At 37.2% G+C, this 11,116-nt stretch overlaps 1 protein-coding gene across 1 annotated transcript; it reads left to right on the top strand.

Moving 5' to 3' along the window:
• The first annotated feature begins 2,013 nt into the window (after positions 1-2,013).
• ddost (dolichyl-diphosphooligosaccharide--protein glycosyltransferase subunit (non-catalytic)) lies at positions 2,014-8,219 on the top strand. Its single transcript, XM_007246253.4, has 11 exons — positions 2,014-2,238; positions 3,353-3,463; positions 3,557-3,643; positions 3,729-3,832; positions 3,962-4,056; positions 4,306-4,399; positions 4,922-5,070; positions 5,702-5,849; positions 6,459-6,579; positions 6,675-6,781; positions 7,691-8,219. Exons 1-11 carry the CDS (start codon positions 2,028-2,030, stop codon positions 7,838-7,840), a joined length of 1,377 nt encoding a protein of 458 aa, XP_007246315.3. The 5' UTR covers positions 2,014-2,027; the 3' UTR covers positions 7,841-8,219.
• Positions 8,220-11,116: the final 2,897 nt, after the last annotated feature.

The raw sequence follows: 11,116 nt of genomic DNA, 5'->3' as shown, positions 1-11,116 counted from the left end.
TTTTGGGATCTTGTGCGTAAATTCCTCATATTCAAATTTTGAATGTGATTTTACCAGTTCTGATTATTAGTATTTTAGGTCAACTGTATAAGGCCAGTAGTAGAACTGGTCCATAATTACTTACCAGTAAATATAAATTACTTTTTAATACATTTTAATAAAATCTTTAAAAAAAAAAAAAATTAGTGCCAAAAAATAAATGCGATTTTAAATTAATGTTAATATAAATCAATTATAATGTTCACAATTTAATTTATTAGTAGCATGGGTTGGTGGTGAACCAGTAGACATGTTTCTCAACAATTTACAATTACCCAAGAGATAATAGTACATTCATGTTTTCATGTTTTTGCGACCCAGCGTAAAAACGCGCATAAAATGCCCACGAGATGCGTAAAAACTCAGGAGATGAGTAAAAGTGCACTAAACGCGTAAAAGCGCACGAGACGCGTAAAAGCTCACCAGATGCGTAAAATACGCACGAGATGCGTAAAAGCTCACAAGATGCGTAAAAGCTCACCAGAATTTGTAAAAGCGCACGAGATGCGTAAAAACTCAGGAGATGCGTAAAAGTGCATTAAACGCGTAAAAGCGCACGAGATGCGTAAAAGCTCACAAGATGCGTAAAAGCTCACCAGAACTTGTAAAAGCGCACGAGATGCGTAAAAGCTCACCAAAATGCGTAAAAGTGCACGAGTTGCTTAAAAGCTCACCAGATGCGTAAAAGCTCACCAGAATGTGTAAAAGCGCACTAGATGCCTAAAAGCTCACCAGATGCAATAAAAAGCGCAGAAGGCGCGTAAAAGCTCACAAGATGCGAAAATCCACAAAATGCGTAAAAATGCTTCAAGTATAGCGCTCAGACTAAAATTACGGCAGCTGTACAGAAAAAAACAAGCACGTGACAACATCTTGGGTGTTGATTACAATCTATTATTCTGATTAATGGATCTGGACCCTGTAACCCTGGACAATTTAAGAGAACGGTCCTCTGTCTCAGCTGAGAGTAAAACGGATTTTAATCTACATTTAGTGCACTCATAACCTGCAGATCTGACGAGAACATGCGTGAGGGAGATAAGTTATAGCTACCGGTTTCATTGTTGCCTTTTTCCGTAATGTTAATCAGTGTGATAACATTACTGACTAGTTGTACTGACTGTGTGCATGATGGTGTGCCAACTGTGCTAAAAGCTGTGCTAACTGCGTAACGGATGGAGTGTTGAGTGTGTTGAGACTGCTGTTGGATGTGTTAAAAGATGTTTACTACTGTAACATGTGCCGGTTGGTCGGTCGGTTTCTTTAGGATGTGCCAGGTCCACTTGTACTTTGTACAGTATTTTAAGTATTTCAGACATGTTTTTTCCACTTTATTTTTTGACTCAATGGCAATGTATGACACCAAAGCCGGTTTATGAAGAGCCTACATACTTTCCTATTATATCAATAAAGGTGTTCAAACCACTAGATGGAGTCCTCAATGAATGGGGGTGAACGGAGCAAAATCATTACAAGCAATAACTAACTACTTATCCGGGATATTCCTTTAATTTTGGAAAGTATAATAAATTATTTGTTTATATATATATATTTTTTTTTTTTCTGATTAAACATTTATAAACTATGTGTTTGATCAATTGTTCCATGTGGACGCGTTCATTTTAGGCTGACTCGGGAACGCCCTCTGTTGGTTTGACAAACTCTTAAGAGATTTTTAAAGTGGGTATTCTTCTCTCTGGAGACTCTTTGATATTACTTTAAACTGTTAAAACAGCTAAATCAAATAAAGAAAACACAGTTAAACACTCATACTGAGGTTTTCATTAATAAACAGCCTTCTAAGTAAGATTTTGTGGGCAGTAAGGCATTAAGCCCGCAGCTTTTCTCGTGTTTCTCTCCGGCAGGTCCTGAGTGGTGGGTCTCGTTATAGAGGAATATCTTCGTTCCATGAGGCGCGCTCTGATTGGCTGCGGCGGCGGGTCAGAGTGTACAGCCGCTTTAGCGCTGACGTTGTCCAAGGCAGGAAAATGGCGATGTCGGGCTGTGCAGCGCGGGGCGGCAGGAGAGCGGGCTCGGAGCGGGGTCTGCGGGGACCGGCGGGGCCTGGGAGAAGCGCGCTGCTGGCGCTAGCGCTGTGCCTGGTGGTGCGGGCGGTCTCGGGAGACGGGAAGACCCTGGTTCTGCTGGATAACCCGAACATCAGAGACACCCATTCAATCTTCTTCCGCAGCCTAGCAGGTGAGAGCAGCGCGGAGCTGCTGACTATATTATTATATACCTGTAACTGACTATAGCACAGTACTGGCTTTAATACCGAGCTTATACAGAGTTATATACACACAGTAAAACAAATAAAGAGTTTCATTCTAACTCAGTACTGATTTATGACTATATCAGCGGCCCTCCCTGAACTCTCTGCATTGAATCTAGTTGTACTGTACGCCCCCGAACAGACTGCAGGGCTATAAACACCAGTAATTACAATACTATTCTAGTATAGATTACTGTAGCCCCAGTACTGTTCATTTAATCATAATGTACTCTTGGTTATTTGTGTATCTTGCTTCTGTAAGATAGGTTAGCTTCATTGCTAGCTATCTGATTCACTACTGGTAACTTAATTTCCTGCACTCTGTCTCTCTGTTTGCTTATTTTCTCCCTCTCTCTGCTTCTGCCTTTCTCTCTGTCTGTCTTTCTCTCGCTCTCTATCTTATAGACTCCTGAATCTCTCTCTTTCTTACTGCCTCTCTTTCTGACTCTGCATCTGTCTGTCTGCCTCTTTGACTGGCTGCCTCTATGTCTTCTGTCTGCCTCTCTGGCTGACTCTGCTACTGTCTTTCTGTTTGCCTCTCTGTCTGACTCTGCTACTGTCTGTCTAACGTTACCTCTATATCTGTCTGCTGTCTGCCTCTCTGTCTTTGCCTTTGACTGTCTGCCTCTGTTTCCCTCTGTCTGACTTTGCCTTTGTCTCTCTCTCCCCGTCTCTGTCTGTCTGAAAATAAAATCTTTCTCTATTTATTATTTGGGCAAATGTTTTGTTTGGTTGTTAAAAAAAATTGTTCTGTTCATCCCTACATTATGGTGGTATTCTTTCTTTTGTGATCAGTTCCATAATAGTATATCTAGAGTACTACATGAATTAGAACTCTCTTTAAAGACTGTTTAATCACTTGTTTCATCACACAAGAATAATATGGTTTGATTAATTGGGTTTGGCTGCAGTGTAAATGTTGAGTACAAATCATTTGCACTCGTAGTATTTTTCATTTTACAACAAAACATATAGTGCCTCTAGCTCACCTGTCTGCTGTGTTTCTAAAAAAAATGTGCTTTATGCTCCTCTTTTCCTCAGATCGTGGATTCGACCTCACATTTAAGACTGCTGATGATCCTAGCCTCTCCTTGATCAAGTATGGCCAGTTCCTCTACGACCATCTCATCATTTTCTCCCCGACTGTGGAAGGTGAGACACAACCTTGGCACTTTATCACTAAATCATATCTCATTTGTTTATTTTATATTTGTTCTGATTGTATGGTTTGCATATGATTTTCAGATTTTGGAGGAAACATAAATGTTGAGACCATCACAGCTTTCATTGATGGTGGAGGCAACGTTCTAGTGGCAGCCAGCTCAGATATTGGTAAGTTATTTTAAATAGTTGTATTTATGATAGATATCCACTTCATATAGACCTTGTTAGAGCTGTATTTCCTTTTTTCCTGCAGGTGACCCACTGCGAGAGCTGGGAAGTGAATGTGGAATTGAGTTTGATGAAGAGAAAACTGGTGTTATTGACCATCATAATTATGACGTGTCTGATCCTGGTGAGGTGAGTGGAGAAAAGTTTGTGTATGTGCATGAATTTTATTTTTAAACTTTAATTATATTATGTTTTATCTAGTGGGAAATTTAATAATTGACTTATAATTTCTTTTATTTCTTCATTTGTTTTTTACAGCACACTCTGATTGTTGCAGACCCAGAGAACCTCCTTAAAGCTCCGACCATTGTTGGCAAGCCCACTGAGAAACCCATCCTCTTCAAAGGTGTTGGGTAGGTCAACTTGTTTTTGTACTGCTACTGGATTATATATGCTTTTATATGTATATTTATTATAGGATGAGTTAATTTGCAAAAACATTTAAGTTTCGTCTTTTAAGAATACCTTTATCTGAGAAACTCTTCATATGTTGATGTGCTGTCGGTGGTAGATAGCATGTAGGGTGTACAAAACACAATGGCTTTATCTTTAAAGTCCAGTGCTATTCTTAGTTTTGTTCTTAATATTTGTTCTTCTTTCAGCATGGTGGCCGATCCTGACAACCCTCTGGTCCTGGACATTCTGACCGGCTCCTCCACCTCTTATTCCTATTTCCCTGATCGTCCAATTACACAAGTACGTATTCAGATAGCTTAAATTTGTAATGTTTGAACATGGCTCTGATAAAAAAAATGATATATTTCTGCTGTAAACATTAGACCTTTACAATAGGGCTGCATAGTATATATTTTCAGCATCATCACCAAAATGTGTGAAGGTGCAATAGTCACATTGCAAGACATACAATGTCTTAAGGCAAACCATTAAACCATATTAGGGTATAACTTACAAAAATTGCAATTTATTTTAAATATCTGCTCGGTATGATTTATTTTACTCTAATAATTTAAAGACAGAGGGCCTTATTAATTCTGTAACACGTTGCATTTATGACTTCTGGGGAAAAATCTATATAAATAGATATCCTGTTTTTTTTTTTTTTTGTCTTATGTCAGTTTTTTACTATAATGTGCAGCCCTTGTTTGTAGGGCTAAATTATTATTTTTTTTAAAGATTGAGCTTGTTTGAATTTGTGACTGAGCTCTCACATTTTTATGCTTTCACTCTTATTTACGTTACTCTGTTCTGATATTGCAGTACCCTCACGCAGTTGGAAAGAACACCCTCCTGATTGCTGGTCTCCAAGCAAGAAACAATGCTCGTGTGGTCTTCAGTGGTTCATTATATTTCTTCAGTGATGCTTTCTTCAACTCCGCTGTGCAGAAAGCCGTCCCAGGCTCTAAGAGGTTGGGCTCGTTTTGTATTAATAAGAACATAGACATACATTTGTCACTCAGCAGTATCTTCTTACTTTGTAAACAGATTGTATTTGTATTGTTTTAACTGTTTAAAATGTAACCTTAAAGCAGCAGTCCCTATGATTTTAAATCTTTTAAATTAAAAGCAGCAGTATTCCTTGGTTGGGAGGAAAAAAATATTATAATTAATGAGATCAGTTTCGTGGCACAGCCATCTATGTCTAATATATAATTTCTAAATACAGAATGGTCTGGTGGGTTTGTTGAATGTGGTTGCTCTCTACATTTTGACAGTATTTTAAAAATTAACAAAATGAACAAAACAGTATATTCAAACATAATTTCACACACACAGCAGTTTGTCTTAAATTCATACTCTGTGCAGTTACACATTCTTACCAGAGTGGCCTCTAAATCCCCAAGTCCCCCAAACTTGCAGATTCTCGCTTTAAATTAATTGACCAATATATCTCTATAAAGACATTTAATCTTTCCAGGTATGCTCTATTTTTACCCTCAGTGAGCTGCTGAATTAGAAATGTAGGTAGTAGTGTTTTTAAATGCTAACAAAAAAAGACATGCAGCATATTCTCACTTTCCATTGTTTTTTTTTGTTTAGGTTCTCACAGACTGGTAACCAGGATCTAGCTGAAGCTCTGTCGCGCTGGGTGTTTAAAGAGGCAGGTGTCCTCAGAGTTGGGGCTGTAACCCATCACCCAGTGGGGGAGAGCACTCCTCCTGCAGCTTACACCATCACTGACCTTGTGGTGAGTCCTACTGTTACTTGGTTCAGTGCTGTACACAATATCTGAGTGATAAATGAGTTTGCCAGATGACAAGTATAATATAAGCTGTACAAATCTGGGATTCCCACCAGTGTTTCAGTTTGATGATCTGTTACAATACTGAGTAAATTTCTGAGTGATGTACTTTAAAAAAAAACTTTGAATCAGATTGTCTAGTCACAACAAGCGGAATCAGGTTTGTAGACTAGGAATCATGTATTTTGCTCTTTTACATTTGATTAATTATTAATAATATTGGAAAATTAAATAAATACCAAATATTACCAAATGCCTTGAAAATAACACTTAAATATTTGTTTTTAATCTAGAACATCAAATTTGACCACTCTACCGGAGAGTGAACATACTATTTAAACTATTTTAATTAGTTGTTCATTAGACTTTTAAAACAACAGCAGTAATCTAGATGCTTGGGTTTATTGCCTTATTTTTGAAATTTAAATATGATACCATGACATTTAAAATTTAAAAGTAGCAACATTTTCAGAATTCTGAATTCCTAAATGTCTTTTATTTACCTGTAATTTGAAATGCATTTACCACCTTTTCCATGCTTATTTCTGAATACAGGAGTACAGCATTGTGATTGAGATGTTGTCTGAGGGCCGATGGGTGCCGTTTGATGGAGATGACATTCAGCTAGAGTTCGTCAGAATTGACCCCTTCGTCAGGACCTACCTCAAGAAAAATGGTATTAACACAGTGGTCTAAATATCGATAGAATTTGGACACAAAAAAATAAATATGCAAGAAATAACTAAAATTTCTGTTCCTCTTTTTACACAGGAGGCAAATACAGTGTCCAGTTTAAGCTGCCTGATGTGTACGGAGTGTTTCAATTTAAAGTCGATTACAACAGACTGGGATACACACATCTTTACTCCTCCACACAGGTGAGCAGATTTGAATATCTGGGTTCTTCAGATACCAATGCTTGGGCAGTTTTCTCTTTTTTAATACTATGTCAAAATATTACTGCGTACTGTATTATTGGGGGCATGTGTTTATGTGGTTACAACCGCATTAAATAATAATAATGATAATTAAATACAACATTCAGTGTGTTTACAGACTATGTGAACACTGCACACATTGAAACTCCGCTTATAAACATTTAGACAAGAATGATATAATGACTGTACAGACAGCGCACAAGCATAGGTGTTTTTTTTCTGTGGCGTTGAGTTTTGAAGATCCCTTGATAAGCTAGCCTTCAATACTCATGCTCAGTAAAGCTGTCAGACACATTATGTTCATAAAATCTCATCTTTGTTTAAAGATATATTTTTAAACTGTGCTATACGGTATTACCGTCATACCGCTAAACCTAGTCTATATCCTTATTTAAGATATAATAAGCTTCAAATCTCAATACTGCATATGTACAGGACATACAGAGGATTGAGATTAAGTTACAGCAGGTACAGAAAATATGATTACAAATATAAAAGAATGAGAGACACTAAATGTACAATACAATAAGATTACAGATAGACATACTTAAGACAAGGGACACAAGGCAAAAGTGCAAGAGTGATCGGGGGGGATAACAGTGCTAGTATAAAAGAACCTGTATAAACAGCAGTGCAAATATTCTCTGTACTCTATTGCCAAAAGTGGTGCTGCCTAAATGCCAGTGTCTGTGCTGATACTGATGCTCTATCAGTTACTGTGCAACACTTATTTTTATATATTTTTTTATTAAGTATCATATTCTTATTTAATTTAAATTAATTCTCACTGTATTAATTGTGTATGTGGCTTGTAACAGTGTAATATATTACGTCTCTTATGTTACACAGGTCTCTGTGCGTCCACTGCAGCACACCCAGTATGAGCGTTTCATTCCCTCTGCGTTCCCCTACTACGCCAGCGTGTTCTCCATGATGGCTGGACTGTTCGTCTTCAGTTTTGTCTTCCTTCACATGAAAGAGAAGGAGAAGTCTGATTAAGCTGGAGGTTTTTTTTATTTAGAAAATGTAATGTAATGAGATTGGGTTGATCCAGTCTTCTTGCACAAGTCATTGGGGGAAATGTTGGAGTGTGCTGGTGTGGGGTCATGAGTCAAATATGCCACTACAGGTTTTAAGCAGCATTTGTTGATTCTTTTTTTTTATGAGTTCAGTTTTTGTTGTTGAACGATTTTCAGGCTGTTCCATCCATCATTCACTTATTTAAATAAAACGAGAGGTCCGTTTGTGAACTTAAATGCTGTTTTGATTAGAACCCCATGACAGACAATGCACTGATCTGTTTGTAAAGCTTGGACGAAGGATGTTCAAATTCTGTAAAATCACCAAAATAAAATGTCCATTCCACCTCTCTTCTAAAGATTTGAGAACTGTGTTTTGATTATTTAAATATGCTACCTGTATTAAGAGGTATATATGTAAAATACACTGCTTTTACCTTTTTGGAAAATGGTTTAATTTTCAATTGCCAGCCAGCCTATCATTTGAAAGTGCAAATGTGGAGCTATAAAAGGGACCTGAAAAATGAATACAATATGTATTTGTTGAGATATAAGTTGAAGTCATAGTCTGTCTTGGAGGCCTATGTACAGTTGTGGTCAAAAGTTTACATACACTTGTAAAAAAACATAATGTTATGGCTGTCTTGAGTTTTCAATAAGTTCTACAACTCTTATTTTTCTGTGATAGAGTGATCGGAACACATACATGTTTGTCACAAAAAACAGTCATAAAATTTGGTTCTTTCATAAATTTATTATGGGTCTGCTGAAAATGTCACCAAATCTGCTGGGTCAAAAATATACATACAGCAACATTAGTATTTGGTTACATGTCCCTTGGCCATTTTCACGGCAACTAGGCGCTTTTGGTAGCCATCCACAAGCTCCTGGCAAGCTTCAGGTCGAATGTTTGACCACTCTTCTTGACAGAATTGGTGCAGTTCAGCTAAATGTGATGGTTTTCTTGCATGAACCCGTTTCTTTAGCACTGTCCACATGTTCTCAATGGGGTTTAAGTCAGGACTTTGGGAAGGCCATTCTAAAACCTTAATTCTAGCCTGGTTTAGCCATTCCTTTACCACTTTTGATGTGTGTTTTGGGTCATTGTCTTGTTGGAACACCCAACTGCGCCCAAGACCCAACCTTCGGGCTGATGGTTTTAAGTTTTCCTGCAGAATTTGGAGGTAATCCTCCTTCTTCATTATCCCATTTACTTTCTGCAAAGAACCAGTTCCACTGGCAGCAAAACATCCCCAGAGCATAATACTACCACCACCATGCTTGACAGTAGGCATGGTGTTCCTGGGATTAAAGGCCTCACCTTTTCTCCTCCAAACATATTGCTGGGTGTTGTGGCCAAACAGCTCAATTTTTGTTTCGTCTGACCAGAGAACTTTCCTCCAGAAGGTTTTATCTTTGTCCATGTGATCAGCAGCAAACTTCAGCCGAGTCTTAAGGTGCCTTTTCTGGAGCAAGGGCTTCTTTCTTGCACGGCAGCCTCTCAGTCCATGGCGATGTAAAACACGCTTGACTGTGGAGACTGGCACCTGTGTTCCATCAGCTTCCAAATCCTTGCAGACCTGCTTCTTGGTGATTCTTGGTTGACTCTTGACCATCCTGACCAATCTCCTCTCGGCAGCATGTGATAGCTTGCGTTTTCTTCCTGATCGTGGCAGTGACACAACTGTTCCATGCACTTTATACTTGCGTATAATTGTCTGCACAGTTGCTCTTGGGACCTGTAGCTGCTTTGAAATGGCTCCAAGTGACTTCCCTGACTTGTTCAAGTCAATAATTCGCTTTTTCAGATCCACACTCAGTTCCTTTGACTTTCCCATTGTAGCTTTTGTAGCTGAGTCTAATCACTGGGTCAAATGAGCCCTATTTAAATGGGCTCATGAGAAGTCAACAGCTGTAGTCAATCAGAATCACTTACAAGAAGTGAAGAGGCCATGACATGAAGCTAATTTGATTGACACAACTCGCTACATCACCAAAATTGACAAATTTTGTTGCTGTATGTATATTTTTGACCCAGCAGATTTGGTGACATTTTCAGCAGACCCATAATAAATTTATGAAAGAACCAAATTTTATGACTGTTTTTTGTGACAAACATGTATGTGTTCCGATCACTCTATCACAGAAAAATAAGAGTTGTAGAACTTATTGAAAACTCAAGACAGCCATAACATTATGTTTTTTTACAAGTGTATGTAAACTTTTGACCACAACTGTATTTAATGATTTCAAAGCTTGTGGTAGTTGACAAAATAAATTTGCACACATTTATTTATATATTTGGTATCTAAGCTTTGGACCAAAATCCTAATGTCGCTGAAAGTAATTTACAGCTCTTTCCTTTATACAGGATTTTGGTTATTATTATTCTTTAAAACGAAATTTGGCTCTTAGGTCCCATTGTGCTTGAAGCTGAGTGTCAAACTAATTCAAAACAAAATTCAGTACCAATACCGGTATGAATTGGCTTGCTGGCTGCAAGTTAAAGGTGAAATCAAATTTTATTTTTTCAAACTTTTTTTTTAAACTAGATCTATTGCCTGTGGAAGCCCATTTCCACCACTTATGATTTTATACATAAAATTGTCAGGTTGGAGTCAGCAAAAATCAGGGGGTTTAGTGCCCCTTTAAACATGAATGAGCGGAACACTGAATGTATCTGATTATTTTTTTTATTTGACTGCTAATTAATTAATATACAGAAATAGGTCTGGTCTCTTATGTGTAGAAAAAAATATATAAAAATAATTGTTTTTGTTTTGGATTGGGCTTCCATATGATGTTGCGGATAATGTTATAATAATGTTCTGGTCAAAGCTAATTTATATTAACTCATTTAGACCCGAATTATCTCCAGTGAAAAAAATGCTGTAAGAATACTGTTTTCTGTAATGCACAGAAAAGAAGACTCTAATATTCTAAAATAAAATATATATAATAGATAAATCCAATTTACTAATATGTTTAATAGTTTTTTTCCATTGGATTGGAAGCCTGTGTGTAACATTTTATATTTCATATTGACCTTTTTATATAATTAACCATCCTTAAACAGTAAAAAACATGATTATAAAGTGTTCTAAATCACATTAAATTAGCGTTGGATAGTATTATGTGCAACAAAACATTTAAAAATAAAGAAAATACATGATGTCCATTGTAATATATGCAGGCTCTGAAAGGGTTAAACATGAGGTTTACTTTAAGTAGGACTTTTATTTTGAAAGGAGCAAAT

The sequence above is a fragment of the Astyanax mexicanus genome, chromosome 13 (assembly GCF_023375975.1).
Source record: "Astyanax mexicanus isolate ESR-SI-001 chromosome 13, AstMex3_surface, whole genome shotgun sequence".
NCBI lineage: Eukaryota > Metazoa > Chordata > Actinopteri > Characiformes > Acestrorhamphidae > Astyanax > Astyanax mexicanus.
This window is presented reverse-complemented; position numbering and strand designations above follow the sequence as displayed.

Bases quoted from the DNA above. Each gene is read 5' to 3' on its own strand.
- ddost (XM_007246253.4), top strand. From the start codon at position 2,028: ATGGCGATGTCGGGCTGTGCAGCGCGGGGCGGCAGGAGAGCGGGCTCG. The intron at 3,644-3,728 runs GTAAGTTATTTT...TTTTTCCTGCAG, and splicing joins GGCAGCCAGCTCAGATATTG to GTGACCCACTGCGAGAGCTG. The intron at 4,400-4,921 runs GTACGTATTCAG...CTGATATTGCAG, and splicing joins CTGATCGTCCAATTACACAA to TACCCTCACGCAGTTGGAAA.